The sequence below is a fragment of the Dermacentor silvarum genome, chromosome 11 (assembly GCF_013339745.2).
Source record: "Dermacentor silvarum isolate Dsil-2018 chromosome 11, BIME_Dsil_1.4, whole genome shotgun sequence".
In the NCBI taxonomy this organism is placed as follows: Eukaryota; Metazoa; Arthropoda; class Arachnida; order Ixodida; family Ixodidae; genus Dermacentor; species Dermacentor silvarum.
In genome coordinates, this window is record NC_051164.1 from 63,882,294 (window position 1) to 63,901,450 (window position 19,157).

Genomic DNA, 19,157 nt, shown 5'->3' on the forward strand with positions numbered 1-19,157 from the left:
AAGGCTCATCATCATCAATGGATCGATCAATGCATCATCATAAATGGATGATGGCGAACAAAATTGTGGAACAATATAAACCCGAATGGTTAATTGAGGAGGACATATTAAGCGGCATTACAGCTGTGTACATTTAATTACGATCACGTGTTCTTTCTTTCTTTTCTTTCTTTCTTCCTGTTCTTTTTTTTTTTCTTTTAAGGAAAAATTGGGGCACGTTTATTTTCGTGTGTATCGATCTTTCTAAAAACAGAACGCCTTGTCGAGGTTCCCCGCGTCGGATGGTAGGAGCAGGCAATTATCGAGGGGAAAAAATAATTAAGGCAAGCTACAATAGTGTACAGAGAAAAAAAAAAGTGAAGTTTAATTTTCCCCCGTTTCGCATGGCTTAGAGAGGTCTCATCAGCGCATGCTCATCGATTCCAGTGATACAAATTTTAAAAAAAAAATGTGATAAAGTTTGGCGCAGTTACGAGCAGACGCACTTGTGGGCAGAAAGCATCAGAGAGGTGAAAATAAAAACGAATGAGTCGAGCGTTTATATTCAACATTGAATATTTTGAGTTTACAATGTGCTCATATGCCTATATTCAAATCAGCACATGATAAGAAACAATAGAAAGTTCCTACTCGCCTTAAACGAAGGAAACCAAGCTAACACAAACGCTGCGATCGTATTAACCGTGACATTTCAGTGAAGTTTGTTACGTATGACCGTTTCAACACGGAACTTTTGTTCTCCAGAAGAATGCTGGATTGTGTATCGCTAAACACCCTGAATATATAACGCATGGCGGTCCTATTTATAAGAGTCGATCTATATGTTTTACATTTTCCTTCTGCGTCATCATCACCCATCATGCTCCTCTTTCTTCGCTCTTTCTTTCCCTCTTCCCTCAGCACAGAGTTTAGCTGGCTAGAGGAATGTACTTCAGGCCGACCTCTCTGCATTTCGTATCATTAAACTTTTCTGTAGTTCTCTCTCTTGCGGTGGCGCAAAAAATAACAGAAGGACCGAAACCGCGTTTATAAATAGCGGAGGATATCGCCCGCGTGATGTGATCGATCGCCTAGTTTATAATACATATCTCCGATCTGGATGCATGCGTTAACGGCCATGCTGATATTCTCCGCTCTCAGAGCTGCTCTATTACGTTATCAGCAAGTGACAGGACCTCAAGACATCAACAGTTTTGGCGAATCTAATCTCCTACAGCCGTTTAGTCGCTTGGGTGCCTTGCGAGATGCGCCATGAATTTACATTGTGCCCCGAGGACAAACTATCGAAGTTGGAGGGAGGTTACAGTGGTGTTAATCAAAATTCTTTATAAGCCTTTGTGTTCATTAAGACACCAAATTTATCGTAGAAGCACAGTAAGCTGGGAGGGTTGGTACGATACTGCATCATGAAAACCAGCGCACAAACACACGGACAAATCAATGAGGACGACATTTCGCTGGACTCGCAACTAAGTTGGTTGGAAAACCAAGGAATATATACATGAAAACTCGTGAGGTGTGCACAGTTCACATGTAACTCATTGCCACTCTTTTCAGCGTTTACTGAACGCGAGTTTAAACATGAAACCATTGAAACTGTCAACGCCGCGCCGACAGCCTAGCAGACGACAAAAAAACAACGTCACGTGGGTACTGCAATATGTCGCTATTCAACATTAAACATTGCACAGAAATATTAAAAAATTGTTTTCTAACGCTTGTGTAGACAATATTGCACCAAAGCTCCTACATTGTTTTATAAAGCGTGTTCAAATAGTTCAAATTGCGTGCGCCAGTTGCGTTGACGTAGCAGTACGTCATTAAAGCGTTATTTTGACGGCAACATCTGCACTTTTGTGGGGCAAGTCGAACTCGCCCTCGACATTTGCCGTTTCTGCTTGTTTATTTAGGTTGTGCCCGCAGAGTAGTGTAGGTAGCCTTATTGTTTTCGAGTTCGCTTTTGTTTGCCGCTTCTCACACGCGCTTGTCTGCCGTGACACCTGTGCTATGCGGTGCCGAGTGCTGCTGGTACGTGCGCTCGGAACGGTGAGTCTCATCCTTTTTCTATCAGACCGCGCCTGTTCAAATAATGTGGCTGCCAGGCTCCCCATGACCGAAAATCTCGCATTCGCTCCGTTCTACCTGCCTCCGATTTCGACAAACCTGCCGGACCAGCTCGCCGCGAGCAACGCGCTCGTCTTCTTTTGTCGCCCGCCTCTGGCTATCGCCGCCTTCGACAGCCGTCTCGTGCAGTGCGGACGCCTAGCAAACATCGCACGCGCGCACGCGACAAGTGTCAGCGCAGTGCCTGCCAAGAAAAAACGCACGCCGGCGTCTTCGAGCGCTATACAGGCTTCCCTGTTTACGTCTTGTTCATCGCGTGTGTTTGGGCCCTGGGTGCACGCGAAACCACGGAAATGCAATTCATTTCCGGGGTCTACATTTATCTGACGGGAGTTCCAGCTCCTCCATTCCGCAGCACGCGAACGGAACAAGCTTTTTCAGTGTTCGAAGACGCGGGTGTTAACTGTGCCCGGCGTATCGCTAATTAGCATGGTGGTGATGCCGACAGGTGCGACATGCCAGTCCACTGTCGGGTACCCGCGTCCGCTGGTGTCTTTGGAAACCGCGGCCGAATTCCACGGCCCATGGCGACCTAGAATATATCGTTTTGCGGCAATCTTTCCTGTCGACGGTCCCAGCGTCTCCGCGCGTTTTTTTTCTGGGTTAGGCTGGGCCTTCGCTTTGCCGATGCCGTCTCGCCTCGGGAGCCTGCGATGTTTCCCGCCTACCTCGATAGTCTCAGGACGCCTGATCGAAATCCGCGAAGTTTTCTTTTCATTTCTTGGTTCCATTTTTAGAAGCATTTGACCAGATGTTCCATGGTAACATGTTGTAATTCGTTCATGTCACACTTCACGACATTGCATTCTTAAAATTTTTGCGCAACATAATAAACATGTTTTATCGCTCTTCGAACACATCCTTCTTATCTTTCATCAAGCCATCTTTCACACGTAACATTTTATGCCCGCACAGATACTTTTAAGCGCAGTTTCTTTCCCCGCGTTATCGAACTGTAAAATTACATACCTAATTGTACGCTCCTGATAAAGGAATTTGAATGTGCTGTTTCTGAAAATCAGTGTGAATTTAATTAGTTCTGCTTCTCTGTTTCATCCTATGAATAATGTATCATTTCAGTGTTTCATTGCTTTTAGTATTGGTAGTACATTTTTCGTGTTTCAACTGCTGTATTATTACTTTAAGGTTGCTAATATTGAAAGAGTTATTGCTTTAATATGTTTTATTATCTTGTTAACAACTGTGTTAAGCCGCCATGAAATAGCCTCTTTATGGGGCTGCAGTATGTACAAATAAATAAAAATAAGAACATAATTTTGAGGGGAAGGAGTTTCTATAAGTGTCCACCTAGTGGACTGTTCATTTAGGTTGCTGTTGAAGTGCTGATTGGCTTGGCTGGGGTATGAGTGAGCATGAGGCAGGCGCCCCCAGCCTGTCTGCTTCTCGCTCGTACAGCTGCAGGCAATCAGCAGCAGACAAAATGGACAGTCCACTGGGTGGACACCTACAGAAACCCCTCCTGGGCTGGTCCGTGTGTTCGGGGCTTACCGAGGCCTTCGCATGTCAAGGGTGTATAAAATTGACTGTCTGGGATAACAGGGGAGGGGGGGGGGGGTTGCATTCTGTAAGTGTTCACCTAGTGGATTGTCCATTTCGTCTACGGCTGATTAGCTGGAGCAGTATAAGCAAGAAGGAGGCAGACTGGGGGTGCCTGGCTCATTCGCGCTTGTACCCCCCAAGTAAGCAGAAATGCTGATCCAGATTAAATTCATATGCTATGGAAATAACCTTTGGAATAGTAGGCAGCCAATGATGAAAAACTCGCTGTAGTAGACATCTGTGGCCTCTGAAGAGTATTCAGGGCCTGGGAATATGTTCCCAAGCAAAATGGACACCTGGGCAGCTATTTTGTAGCGAAGCCTTTTTCGATGATACGGCCTTTTCACATTCGCGAGTTGTTCCATTCGACGCTCTGTCCAGGGCGGAACATCGCTCTGACCACTCCCAAAGACAAAAAGCGCGGAAAGACGTCATTGAAAAAGGCATCGCTACAATATAGCAGCCGTGTACTGTTAATAAGACAGTACAGACAGGAACAAAAATGACAGCATGGGTATTGGCATCTAACTAGTTTATTGAGTACAAAAATGTACGAACATACACACAACAGGGCGACATGCGCAGAATGGATAAAGGAAATAACCTGGCGTGCAAAACGTACAGAGCATGCTAATAGGAACGCGCAAGGCTGTGAAGATGCGCGCTCTACTGCTATAGTTTTACTTCTGTCTCCTTCCATTTCTTTCTCACTTTCAAATTGAGAAAACGAAGCAAAACTATTGCAGTAGAGCGAGCATACTTCCTCCCTGCGAGCAAGCCGGATGTGTGTGACTGGCTGGCGGCATGAACTGTACCTTCTGTTATGCTTCAGGCATGAACACTCGCATTCCTGTTAGCATGTCTGAGCTCTGTACAACAACCAAGCTTATCGGAACATCTAGTCTCATCTCCTCCACAGCCATTCACTGTACTTTTTTATATGCCATGTAATTTTCTTTCACCATTCTTTGCATGTTGCCTTACATTTATGTTCTTCCGTTTGTGTATCGAATAAACTAGTTGGAAGTTACCACCCGTGCCATAATTTTTTTTTCATGTCTTTGTTTTGTCTCGTTAGTGGTAATATGTCCATTAGTAAATGCTAATTAGGCCAAGGACAAGTTCTTCCCCACCATAGAAGTTTCTTGGCAGAAGCTGAAGCTTGGAGCATTCGTGCATTCTCAATTTTCTGTGGAACCATCAGGCACATATAAGAAATTCTAGTTGAACCACTATCTGGGCTGGTATAACGTAAAGCTATTCCAATCTGTTTTTATTCCAAATTGGCCATTAGCCCTCTGTGATAGGTCAGAAAGGTTCGGGTCCAGCCCATATTGGCAGAGTCCAAGCCATTCTGACCTATCACGGAGGGCTAATGGCCGATTTGGAATAAATACAGATTGGAATAGTTTTACGTCATACCGGCCCTGCTCTATTTAGCTTGCATACTTCTCTCTATCACTGTGCCGATACAGATGACACAATATGATAATAGTGATAATAATAGTAGTAATAATAATAATGATAATAAATAATTGGCTCATCAACAACTTGTTCTCTGAGGTCAGAATTCAGAGCAATATGACCAAATGAATTCCTGGCATCAAGGCAAACAGTCTTCTCAAACGAGCCCAAATATGTGGTGTGGCTTGTCTGAAAAATAGTGTAAATAAGCTTAATATTTCATCTGAATGCTATTTTATGACATTATGTGATTCAATTGCAGATGCGCACTATATGTGTGAAATAGATTTATGTTGTCATGTGTTGCCAATCTATTTTTTTTTTTTAGATCAAAATTAATAGAAGAGCCTTGTTGCCATATGCTGGCGATGGCTGCTACTTTTAACTTGGTTAAAGTGATAATAAAAGGCTAGGCAAGAATACTTAGCCAGTTAATACTTCAAAAAACAGATTTGTTTATAATATTTCTTGAAATGTCAAAGTAGTCATTATAGTGCTGTCTTTTGGTGTGCATTGATAGTGATAATTATTGAGCTCCAGAGGGATTTGTGCATACTAATGAATCAGCAGTTGTAGAACACAAAATTCCAGCTAGTGAGAAGGTGAGTAAAGGCAAAATAATTATTGGAACCAATTTATTCATTGCAATACATTTACTAAACTAGTTTGAGGAATTACAAAACTGACAAGGTCTAAACAACGTTACTAGACTAGCTTCAGTTGTAAAGCTCTCCGCCCGTGAGCTTACCGCCGCTGTCGTCACTCCTTGGGCAGCCAGCCGCCAGATGGCGTCGCCGTTCTATCGCGCTCCGCTGCAGACGCCTCGCCGCAGCCTTGAGCTCGTGCGGACGGGCAGCTTGTGCGTATTTCACGCTCGCTGGCGGTCTCCCCATAGTCCGAATTAGTGATACCATGCGAAAGCGGTATCCACCTACAGCAATAAGATATATCGGGCTAGTTGGTTCATACTGAAAGAAGGGTAAACTGCACGATAGGAAGAAACGCATATGACAAAGTGCAGAAGCTGCGTATTTAAGTGTCGTGTTTCTTCCTGCCGCTTAAACCTTTCACGCAGTTTACTTTTCCCATACAGCAGCTTGGCACATTTTCTCGCTGCTTTTACTTGCTTAACACTTTGGTCTGGGGCAGTTATATGCCAGCTAGCGAGACCAAATTTGTTATCTACAAAAATAACAGCACAACTTTCTTGTAAACTAATGAATGCTTTATTAAAGAAAACAAAGTAAAAAACAACTGTATGCCCCTATATATAGCTAAGACTTAAACTGTCAGAAGGGACATAATCTAGGCAAATGATTTGGGCCTACGTGGAAACCAACTCTACCTACAGCAGCTTGGCACGTTTCCTCGCTGCCTTTACTTCAAGACTGGATCCCCGCCGCTGCTCCAGGAACCTTGCCTAAGAATTAATTTTTATGCAAGGTTCCTGCAAGGTATGCATACGTGTATGCATGCGCGTGACTAAATAAGAATTAGCATAGCTTGCATAAGTGGCGCAAGGCTAAAGAAACAGTGGAGCTGATCGGCACATAGCTGGTCCTGGCCTTACGGGTTATGCTTTTCCGGAATTTATTGATTATTGACTGATTATTGATTAGCTATTGATAGGCTATTGCAAGGTATTGTCCACGTATTTGGGCTAGGCTAAGCACTACCAAGTCATCTCCAGCATTTCTGGAATTTATTGATTATTGATCGATTATCGATTAGCTATTGATTGGCTATCACAAGGTGATGCAAGGTGCAGCTGGGCGCAGTGATGTCATCGCTGGGTGAGTTTTTGCGAGCGCTACGCGGGGAAGCAAGAAGCTTAAACAGCTCCGCTGTTGAAAATTTAATGATGCATGCACTCAGTTCCTGAAAGTGCAAGGGGCACCCAACACGACTCAGCGTATTCTCTGACAACTCTTCTAAGATGGCCCAAAACAGGTCACCAAACATCTCTCTTCGTTCGCGTCCCCCCCCCCCCCCCCCCCCCGGTTGGTTCGACAGATACGAGGGAAGGTTCGGGAACACTTTCGGCACCGCACCCTCGGCAAGTGTGCACTTGTCTCGTGGCACTTAAACCGTCTGTCCGTTGATAATATGCACAAACACTTTAAGATGTCCTGCTCATGAAAGTGTAAAGCACACACCATGGATTTTGCAGAGAGTTCCCAGTTGGCACGAGTAATCGCTCTGTTCAACGCCGAGCAAAGTGTCGCATTGCTGCAGGAGCACACAAGAAGTGGTGCCAAACTGGCGACATCGCTCGATAGCCGCTTGTTGCAGTCAGGAACGCAGCACGTCGGCATCATCTGCTAATATCCTTAACGACCGCGGCGAAGGCTACAGTTTCGCGAATGACATGCTTCCTGAAATCCGCTGTCAACAACCAACCACAGAATACACCAACGCTGCACCACGTGTTTCGGCCAGCAAGTGGGGAAGTGAAGCTGGGTGCAACGGCAGCGCCATGAAGGCGCCGCGGGCTGGTGGCGGTTCCGCGCAACGCCGCCGAGTTTTACAACTGAAGCTAGTCTAGTAACGTTGGGTCTAAATGACCATTCTTATTAGCTAGAAAGTATAAACAAGAACAACAAAGAGAAATGAAAAGCGACCAGAGAGCTCTAGGATTAACTTGTTAAAAACAACAAATTCCGGTTCACTTATAGTAAGCTGAACTGATCACGTTGATTTAAGTGACCATTCCTGTAGGTTGGCATTTAGCTTAGTCCTGAATGCTTTGTTATAGTGGCATTTCACTGTAGCGCTCAACATTGTTGAGAGTTTCACTCACGTGTGTGTGTATTTCATGTTGCAGAGGGAAGCCACCTCAGCATGATCACCAAGGAAGCAACAGGTGAGCTTCCTCATAGATTCACTTGGCAAATCACTAATGAGTCATTTAGCTCTCTTGCCATGGATGTCGCCTGTGCTCTCCACTGGTGTGCTGTTTATCATCAAACTATCACTTTGTGTAGGTCTTAGGATCACATTAGTGCTTGACAGTTCGATAGTGCTGTACTTGTTGTCTTACTTAAGGGGCAGTACCTGACAGGCTGATTTGCCTCCTTATGTGGCGATATGTTTAGCAAACATGATGAGCTGCCTTCTCATGGGGTTGAGCTTGCGAGCTATGGACAGTGCTGCCAACCTCCCAAGCCAGTTCTCCCCTAACTTGGATAAAGAAATTCTCTATATTTCCCTAGATTTTTGTAAGAGACAATTGTTCAGTTTGTCAATATGGTTTCTTTAAAGAAACATTCTTTTATAGACTGCAAATTTCATTGTTCAAATTTATTTATAAGCTTATTTATAAGCTTATTTATAAGTTATTTAAATAATAAAGTCTCTGCACTTGAGCTGAAATGACGTTGCAGTGCAAGTTGTCCTAACTACACCGCCTCTTGCTTGATGCCATATTCACAGGAGAAGACGTCAGCACATTTATACTTTGCTCTACACGTAAAACACATTTAGGACAACTGCGAAGTGCCAAGATTGGCACGAAACCTCATTAAAATTGTAAGGAAAGTGGGTGCCGGCCTACTCTTACAGAATGTAGCAGTTTCAGAACAGTGTGCCACTTCGTGACACGTATGTAAAAACGTGCAATAAATTTTTCTTGCATGCCGTGAAGTACTGATGTTGGACCATCACGCTTGTGTGGTTACACGTCACTTGCAGCAAAGCATGCAGATACATGACCATTTTAAATGCATAAGCATTTCTACGCCTACTCAACGAGAAACCTGACCGTCCATCACATAAGACGAATGGCTCATACCCCCAATGGCTCATACCTCCGTAAGGCTGAGCCTACAAGCGCTCAGCAGAAGGAAGCGAACACTGCACACATTCATTAAAATCACCCATACAACACACAGAACAGCAGACATTTAAATGAAGAACAAGCTCAAAACAAGCATCCGAACCATCAATAAAGCATTGCATACACCCCTCAGCAGTTGTAGTGGTGGTTTTGCAACAGCTTTGCTGGACATCCACTTTTGCAGGTTGATAACGACTGATAAGAGTCGATAAAGGTGGGATCGAGTCCGATAAGAGTTGGTTGTAGTCTGATAAGGTTGATAATGACAGCTAAAGTTTAAAAGTGTTTATGCTGGTGCGATAAAGTTTGATAACAATGATAATGACACCGCGCTGCGGGGAGATGAGCAAGTAGCACAATGCTTACGCATACTTAGACAACTCCAGTAGAGTTTCGGCGTGAATTTTTTTTTTCCTCCATGCCAAACTTGCCCTGATGTGTTACCAATGGGGCTCTACAATGTCACTCTATTCCTGCTTGCTCTGCCTATGGGCGGTTGGGTAAATTTGCATGCATAGTCCGCTGTGCAGCACCATGACCACCTTGTCATGTTCAGTGCTAGGTATATGCGTCCGCTTAGGCCAAGATTTGCCTGTGCTGGATTGTTTGTTTCACCGGTTACAGATAATAAATTCAGAGGGCACATAAATTTCAGCACAGCTAGAGGGACCAAAGGCAATAATAGCGCAGTAGCTGTGATCCATTGATGAGCCGAGGACATCCACATCTTGTTTACTTGGTGAGATTCGTTCACTGCACTGCAGTGCGAATCATAAGTCATACTTCAATTTGCTGGTAATTTGCTCGGACTTTTTAAATCAAACCACACTGTCCTGTCAGCAGTTCTATGTATCAGTCATCACAGCATTGCATGAGTGGTTTCTCATGTCCGAGTTTTTCTTTCCTTCATGTCTTAATGCAAATTTTCCCTAAACAAGGCCTAAAGATTCCTAGAGGGAGATTTCTCAATGGTTGGCAGCAGTGGCTAGGAAGCAACTAGTATTATTTGTGTTTGTTGTATGTGACTGGGACCTAAAGTGCTTTTTTTCGCACATATATTGCGAGTATTTCCTGTTTCTTGTGTATGTATTCGGATTATGTGTCTATGTGTATGCATATATTTAACAGGTTTTCTTTTGCTTATGTGGAACACACACAGACGAAAACATATTGCAGTTATACTTAGGTTCTCACTGTTTTTGCAGCTAAACTATGTGGCTAGCAGCAAAAATTTTAATGGTAGTTATGCGTGTTGTGTGTTGTCGTCAGTGGAATGTCAATGTATTTCATATCACATTTTAAGGATGAATGTCTCTGAAAGTTTCATTAGCGTTAGGAATTTGTGCTAAGTGGACATGACTTCACTATGGCCTGGCTTTGATTTTGCGTTTGCAACATGGGGCCGAAAGGAAATAATGAAGTAGCTAATTAGCACATAATCATTATAATCATCATCAGCCTATATTTATGCCCACTGGAAGATGAAGGCCTCTCCCTGCGATCTCCAATTACCCCTGTCTTGCGCTAGCTGATTCCAACTTGCACCTGCAAACTTCATAACTTCATCACCTCACCTAGTTTTCTGCCGTCCTCGACTGCACTTACCTTCTCTTGGTATTCATTCTGTAACTGTAATGGTCCACCGGTTATCAATCCTACGCATTACATGGCACAGCCCAGCTCCATTTTTTCCTGTTAATGTCAACTAGAATATCGCTATCCCTGTTTGCTCTCTGATCCACACCGCTCTCTTCCTGTCTCTTAATGTTAGGCCTAACATTTTTGTTCCATCACTCTTTGTGCGCATATTAGGTAATAAAAAAAAGGTGAATTAGCACCGAAAATTTTCTTGCTGGTAATGTCTGCCTAGCTATGTACTCTAATGGTGAGAACGGTAAGGCCCTAGATATAACAGGTTAACAAAAAAAAAAAAGAAATATATATATATATAACAAATATAAAAAAGAAAACAGTACATAAATCACCCCGTATATCACCTCTTGGTTTTCTTAACCACCGATTAAGTGAGCACCGGCTAATTTTATTTATGTGGTATTCTCAATGCTATTGATGTCCATTGTCACTGAAGAAGGTGGCCATCGGCCGTCTCAGTCAAGCTGCGTGGTGCAGTAGCTTCAATGCGACTGCTGCTTTCTTGTGAGCAAGAAAAATAATGTCAATCTGTTTATTTAGTTCTCACAGTACAGCAGGCTTCCTTACTCCTCTATTTTTTTTTTTTAACGTACACTTATGACTGAAAACAGATTTGGTATTCGTAAATGAAGGAGTCAGAGGTGACCACGGCTTGCCCACAGTGCATGGGGCCACAGGTGCCTGAAATCTACACATTAGAAGCCGTTGAAAGATGCACATCGTGTCTGCCACATTTTCTTGCTGCTAGTGGTCAGAAAGGAATGCGTCGTAAAGATGTAGCAGCCATCGAAACTACTGTGACTAGCATGCTGAAGAGTGCTGCCGTTGGAGCTTTCTCAGCTTGCATCCATGACCCCCAGAAACTGTGGCTCTTGTGGATAGTTAGCCAAGGGGAATAATTTTGCTATATCCCGAGTGATGACATTGTAAGCTGAAAGAAGGATTTTTCACTAGGTCTTTTTTGGGGCTTGTTTGACAAATATTGTAGATGCTCCTCTCTCTTGTCTTTAGCAGAAGCTATTTTGTGTTTAAAGTTCGCTGCGCTCATTTGCTTTCACAAATGTAGAGATGTGTGTGCACGAAACATCTGCTAGTCTGTTACAATGTTGCATGTGACTGTGCTTGTCCGATGCAGCGGCTGTTGCTGAGGCGGTGAAAGCCCTTGAGCGCTTCCGAGAGTCCCTGAGTCCCGCTGCAGCCGCCGAGCATGAAGAAGACCTCAATGCTCTGCTTGGAGTGCTGGCAGCAGACCCAGTACTGGGTCGCGTGTTGGCACTGCAGGTGAGTCTGGTTTCTCATTGACCTCCACTCTTGCGTTTACTGCGTGCTTTTTTCCACCGCAGTAGCTGTGTATGCCACTTGTCCGTCACCTGCAGTGCTGGTATCTTGTTCATTGTATCATCATGGTAACTATCAATAAAGGGACACTAAAGGGCAATAATAAACTGAAGAAAAGTGCGATGTGGGGCAAATTGGTTCAAGGCGTGGGAACAGCGCAATAGATGGGGATGGAGACGCAAATGGCATCACACGAGCACTACGTGGTCTTTTCTTTTTTTATCTCTGTTATCATCTTTTGCACTGTTCTCATGTCTTCTAGGGATATAATCAATTCTGATTAGAAAAGCATTTTTTAATATTCAATTCTCTTGCATTTGAGTGCAAAAGGTCAGTTATTACTGGAGAAAGTGAAGGCCACACCTTCCTTTCTTAAGTTTTTTGCTGAAACCTAAGCGCTGGTATGCCAATGTGATGCAAGAAATTTAAAAGTACTTTCATGTATTTGGCTTGTTTTGGCGTAGAGAAAGTTATCAAAACTTGCTAGGTCGAGTCTTCGGTTCCTCTGGAAAGCAATGTGACCTTGCTTTACTGATAAGCAATTGACTAGACGCAAGGTAGTCACTCGAAATCCACAATGTCAAGGCATCACCACCCATCTTTTGGCTCTGCATCTTTTGACTTATTTATAAGAGTGTCACACGACCACTTTTGATCGCGATCAAGCCCGATCGGGATCGAATTTCTCGTTCGTGGTTGGCTCCTTTGCACAAGCTGTGCCAAGCAGCTATTCGCAGTCGATAATTTCAATCCAGATAGGGCTTGATCGCGATCAAAAGTGGTCATGTGACACCGGTATTACCTAGCCTCCACTCAGGATGCGAGTGGCTGTTTTGCTGTTGTATTAAAACAGTGAACTAATGCACAACTTGATGTTCCTCTGTCATAACATCTTAAAATTTTCATTGTATTGCATTATACGAAGGTTCCTAGCCTCGAAACTGTGGAAAAAATGCTGCCAAGCTCCAGTCGCCGCTAAGTAATTTTCTATAGTAGATTCTCTACGAGCAAGTTTTGGTTTCGTTTTCTATGAAGTAGCTGCGCCATGTTGTAATTAAGCAGAAAACGGTCACGTGAGAGCAGGACTTCACAACTTTTTGGCACTCACTCCAGCTTATTCGCTAGTCTGTTGTGCTGCTACACCGGGCTGTACAATGAGTAGCTGCATGGCTGACAATTGAGCGAGCCGGAATGTGTGCTAAAATGTAACAATTGTCCTGCTGTCACGTGACGACCTTCTGCGTCATGACATCGCAACGCATATGTATCCTGGCAAGCAAGAAATTATGCGTGGCTCTGCTATCACAAACACCAGAAACCAGCGGAGCTGGGGGAAGCCTAGTAAAGTAGTGGCAAACCACACACTTAGTCTAACTTTTGCTGGGCTTCCCCCATCTCCACTGGTCTCTGGTGTTTACAACAGCAGAAGCACGCATATTTTTTTTTACATGCCAGTGCATGTTGAGAATGCTAAGATTAGCAATCTCTCTTCTAGCAAAGCCACAGTAATTTAAAAATCCAGTATGAGAAACCAAGTACTATGTTATTTTCCAATTCTCCTAAACTAATCTTTACCCTCACTCATACTTTCTGCTTATGCGCCTACGTTAACTCTCGGCTTCCCTCAATCTAAACTCGGGATGTTCTCTTCGGTGACGCTTGGTTTCACCTTCCCTAGCTCTCGCTTCAGTCTTTCGGAAGCGATGAGTGTCCATTTCTCTGGTCGAAACCTGCCGAGCCGCCGCCAGAGGCATCGGCTGCAGTCACGGACACCGGGCGCATTCGACGCGAACGCGGGGAAGCGCGATCGGCGTCGGCAGCAGCTCTACACGTCCCACTACCACCTGCCTCACTCGTCCTCTTCGGCTCGCATCCGCTATGCTGTGCGATGCTGTTTTTATACTCTGCTTTCACTCTCTCTCAGCTCTCTCTCTCGCAGCTCGGCGAAGCTGCGGAAGATCGAATGATCATTATGGTGAGGTTCTAACAGCTCCGTTGTAAAGCAAAACTGGTTCATAGAAGAGCTGTAATAGTAAATTATTTGAGGCACTCTGTGGCTTACCGATATTTTTTCCAGGGTTTCAAGATCCAGGGCCTCCGCATAATGCAAAAAAAAAGAAGAAAAAATGAAACGATGGAAATGTCGTGTCAGCACTCCTTTAATTAGTTCTAAAACGACACACCCTCCAGTGTGTTGATTTTATTTGCCATCCATAGATTGCAACACATGCCGCTTGTGTCTTGCAGGACTCACTGGCTCAGCTGCGGCGGCACTTGCAGCGGCACCCATCGCTTCTGCCCAACGACTTCGACTTCTGCCCGCAGACGGGCGCGCTCACCCTCGGGGCAGGCGCTGTGCAGCTGGGCGAGGATGAGATCGACCGCGAGGTTAGGGACGAGGAGGACGAGGACGAAGAGGAAGACGACAACAATAACAACAACAACAACTCTGACTCTTGCGAGCCGAGCTCTGAAGCCGACCAGAGCCTCTCGCATGCGGCATCTGCCGCTGGTGGTGCCGCATTGCACTACTCCCCTGAGGTCAGTTCCATTCCCACCTCCATGCCTGCCAACTGTAGTAAATTTTCCATGATGTTTATGAATTTAGACTCGCTCTACTATTTTACGAATATTTTTATTAGTAAAGTCTTATGAAACTTGTGCTGAACTTAAGTTCAGCACAGAAGTTGCCAATCATGAATAGAGATGTGATGTACAGTGAGAACAAGTAGGAAACACGCTTCCGCAGTGTTGCCGCTAAGTATGAAACAAAGTGTAATAACCCATGTGCTACCTGTTAGACACATAATTTGATTATTTGATCTTGATTTACACCAATAGTGTGTTTGTCGCGTGTCCAGGAGAGGTTGGCATCATGGGTGATCATGCCCACTACTCCTTAATCTGTTAGGCAAACAGTACTTATAAAAATTGGTTGGTTAAAACAAAGGAATGAGCCAAAAACACAGAGACAGTATGTATCAAAGATAGGCCAGCTAAAACACACAAGAAAGAGATACATCATCAACGTTAAAGATAAATACAGTAGAGCCTCGTTAATACGTTTTGGAGAAGAAAAAAGAGTACTAATTGGGAAAACATACAATCCAAAGTCACAAAAAAAATTTAACGAAAATCATCGTAGCATGACGCACCGACAGCGCATCAAACTAGTGGGGCCCGAGTGGCACGAGACACACATTGTTGTTTCGCGGCTTCAGCAAGCTTATGTTTGTGCTCCTCAAGTTCAGCCCCTGGGTCTGCAGCTTCTTCGAGCGGGGCATATGGCACGAAGTTTTCACGTGACCTCTCGGCGTTAATCGACCTTGTGGGGTCCGAGCACCTGAGATGGGCGTTGCAGTTTTCTTATTGCTTAGTGTTTTAAGGCGGCGATGCAGAAAGCGCTAACGCAGATTTCACATCCAGTTCAAATTGGCACCTGGTACGTCACAATATAGAATTTGCACAGCAAGTAATGTCATTTAACATTATAGATCAGTCACTTGTAGTTCCCTTGTACTTCGAGGAATAGCAGCTTACAATACAATGTATACAAGGTTACAAGGTTGTAACAAAGTCAAAATCAAGGGCACTTTGCAAAAACAAGCTGCAGTGCATAAGCCACAGAATATAACTGCAACACTCTAGTACCATAAAAAACTGCGTATTGCTTGGACCCGCTTATAATCCAAGGTGTAATTTGGGGACAGCAGAAATCGGAAAAAAAGATTTCATCTGCATATAGTCGAAGGAAAACAGTCACTGAAAGCATTTATTTCCATTGCATTTTACTCTTTAGTCATCGTCTTCTATTGCATTTCACTATTTAGTCATTGTCCTCTGTTGCACTTCACTATTTAGTCAAAATGTTTGAGTTCTGTATTACCACTTAACTCATGGTCCTAATTGAAACCGGTAAATAAATAATTATAACGAATAAATAAATTTGGTGTTTCCTGCAGCTGAGTGGGTCGTCTGTAGTGCACTGTGGTGGGCGGGCGGTGACGACGCCGGGCTACCTGGAGGAGTTTGAGCGGGCGATAGTGAGAGGTGCGGCGGGGCGCCAGGTCCTCCACGTGGAGCTGGCCAGGCCGCCTGGTGCCAGCTTGGGGTTCAGCGTCGTTGGACTGCGGTCACCATCGAGGGGCGAACTAGGCATCTTTGTCCAGGAGTTGCAGCCGAACGGCATTGCGCAGCGGTAAGTGCAAGCTGGATTGTTTCAGAGTAGACCCGTGCTGTACCTTGTACACGCAGCCTTCTTCCGATATGTTGGATCACTACATTATTAACTACTACAATAACAGCAGCAGCAACATCAGAGAAATTATGTAGTAAACCTTAGGGTGAACTAGATGCAGACAGGCAAGAAAACACATGCGCTGTGGGGGTCTCGTGTCTCACAGGAGTGCCAACCACTCCGGGTTTGGGCTTAGCGAGCCACAGGGCTGCATCAGTCATTATATTGCCTAATCTAGCGCGCTCAGCCTACAGAAAGGGGGGGGTGGGGGATGGTATCGAGCGCTGCACAGGATGGTATCGAGCGCTGCAAGGAAACACAGCATTGCTAGAATTTAGTGGAAACAGTTCATTTGTCTCCGGTGGCACCCAACATGGCACGAACGCCCGGTCCTGCTCCGGCGCGGTAATCAAAGGAGCTGCTGTGCCAAAAGCCAAAAAAGCAGGTAGTGGCGCCACTAGCACGTTGCTGCAGGAGGATGGCTCCTCGTGGCACGCCGCTTGGAAAAGTCCCCGCGGCTATGCTGCTTGCTTTAGCGATAACCAATGAGCCCACTCGCGAGAGCTTGGGCAATCTCCGTCATCTTAGGCCGCCAATAAGTGCGGCTCAGCGCAGTATGTCTACGCATTAGCACTACGCACCACTTTTTAGCTTCCGGAATTAGGACTATCGTACTACCGCTATCGTCTGCTAACGCTTGGCCACGCCAGCCTGCATAGGAATGGAACTTTGGCCACACTGCTTATCAGTGTCGTAGCTGTTGGGTCTTGTTAATTTATATTTCTTTAACACTCAACTAGCCTCAAACCACGCGAAACTGAAGGTCAGACCAGATTTACGCTTGCCAGCGTGCACTCACTTCTGGCTACGGTGGAAGAATATGAGAGGTGTATGGAACGAAAAATGTTAGGCCTGATGTTAAGAGACGGGAAGAGAGCAGTGTGGATCAGAGAGTGAACAGGTATAGGTGATATTCTAGTTGACATTAAGAGGAAAAAATGGAGCTGGGCAGGCCATGTAATGTGTAGGATGGATAACCGGTGGGCAATTAGAGTTACAGAATGGATACCAAAAGAAGGGAAGCGCAATCGAGGACGGCAGAAAACTAGGTGGGGTGATGAAGTTAGGAAATTTGTAGGCGCAAGTTGGAATCAGCTAGCGCAAGACAGGTAATTGAAGATCGCAGGGAGAGGCCTTCGTCCTGCAGTCGGCATAAAAATAGGCTGATGATGATGATGACATTCGCTATGTTTTTCTCAGCATGAACAGTCCATAACTGGCCCTCGGAAAGAAAGAAAATGCATGGATATAAGCGTGTCAACACAATATACAGTAAAAGCCCGCTGTTACGTTCCCGGGTGCTGGGTTTTCCTGGCTGTTACGTCGTTTTTCAGCCGGTCCCAGCACAGCTCCCATAGGACCCAATGCATCGGTAACCCCGCTGTTGCGTTGCAATTTTTGGACCGTTCCCACATCAATCAAGCGTTGCGAACTGCCACCGAGTGTCGGCCCAAGCAGCCATGTTGACTTTTCATGTCGCTTGGCTTGGTGGCTTGACGATGGGATTAACCGCCCAGAGAAAGGCGGGGTGGAAGCGCGCTTGTTCTGTTGCGCGTAATGCACGGGGAGGGAGGGAGGGTGGGGTTGCTCCGGCGGTGGCTGCGCGAGCACCGTATATTGAAAGGGATCTGCGACGTAGAAAAAAGTGCCCACCTGTATGGCATTGTACTCTGGCATCAACTGCGTACTGCACTGTCGCCCGGGTTGTATCTTAAAAGCGATCTGCGTTGGGGGCAGAGTCTAGGCAGTGTACAGTCAAACCTTGTTAATACGTACCCGCTTAATGTGTAATTGTGGTTTAAACGTAGTCGCGAAGCTTCCCCCACCCAGCCCCCATTGAACCCCATGTAATAGCTGACCAGTAAAGCTGTAGTCGCTCATTGCCCACCAAATGGTTAGTGCGTACTATTTTTGTTTCTTATCTACACGCACAGGCACAAAATTGGCAACATCTCATGTGCGCAGACGTTCGATTCTCGAGTTGCGACGCCCGGACAACAGCCGCTAGTGTAAGTGAACTTAAAACGTGGCCACCATGACGTATTTCCTGCTCATGCAGCGGTTGCCGATTGCCGCGCACAAAAGCATGGCCTTCGAGATTAGCTCCCGGTAACGCAAAGAAGCTGCCGGTGGGGGGTGCCAATTTGCTGTCGTCGTCGATTCCAATAGGTGACCCGTAAAAAAGCGAGGGATTCTGGGATGCGCCGTCTGCTCGCTGTTTCCGGTTCAAGGAAGTGCAGCCGCCGCCACTGCTTCGCCGTTGAAGCATTTGAAGCTTATTGATGCTGCTTGCAGTCCGGCTTTGTCAAACTCGAAGATTACCCGGTTGCAGCCGCCTAGCAAAACCATGGTCGGCTGTTCAGCCGTTGGCTGTTAACATTCAAGCGTTAAATGCAAACTCATGTACCTATGCCTTGCAGCATCCCTTGCTGAGTCAGCATCACAGCATGGCTCTGTGCTCCCTTGCTGAGTCAGCAGTCAGTCAGCATGCGTCTGTGCACAAGCATCAGAGGCATGGCTGCCACTTCCAAAGCTGAACCGTTAGTGAACAAAAAGAAAATGAACGTACAGTGCCACTTATCAGGCGGCGATGAGCTGTGTAAGGGCCTACACGAAATGATTTCCCAAGATATTTCTTTCTCTAACATTGACTCAAGCAACAATAACTATTTCAATACTCGCATGCACATATAGAGGTATATGAAGCATGGTTTTCACGGCGCAAACTTAAACGGGACACAGCGAGATTCATACATAATAGTACTTGCAACCAACTAGCCCACCTTAGTTCCTTGAACACAGATAGAGGAAATGCGCAGCCATATTATGTCGGCGATACGACCATTTCCCCATCTTGTTGACAAAAAAACTAAAACGTCTAACTAC

General features: G+C 45.2%; 1 protein-coding gene across 1 annotated transcript in view; it reads left to right on the top strand.

The window, feature by feature from the left end:
- Positions 1–1,886: 1,886 nt before the first annotated feature.
- LOC119433733 (inaD-like protein) overlaps positions 1,887–19,157 on the top strand; it is a 233,597-nt gene continuing 216,326 nt past the window's right edge. Inside the window, 5 exon segments of the mRNA XM_049658330.1 lie at positions 1,887–2,046; positions 7,973–8,011; positions 11,772–11,917; positions 14,222–14,515; positions 15,937–16,172. Of these exon segments, the coding sequence (XP_049514287.1) occupies positions 7,990–8,011; positions 11,772–11,917; positions 14,222–14,515; positions 15,937–16,172 (698 nt within the window). The 5' untranslated portion in view covers positions 1,887–2,046; positions 7,973–7,989.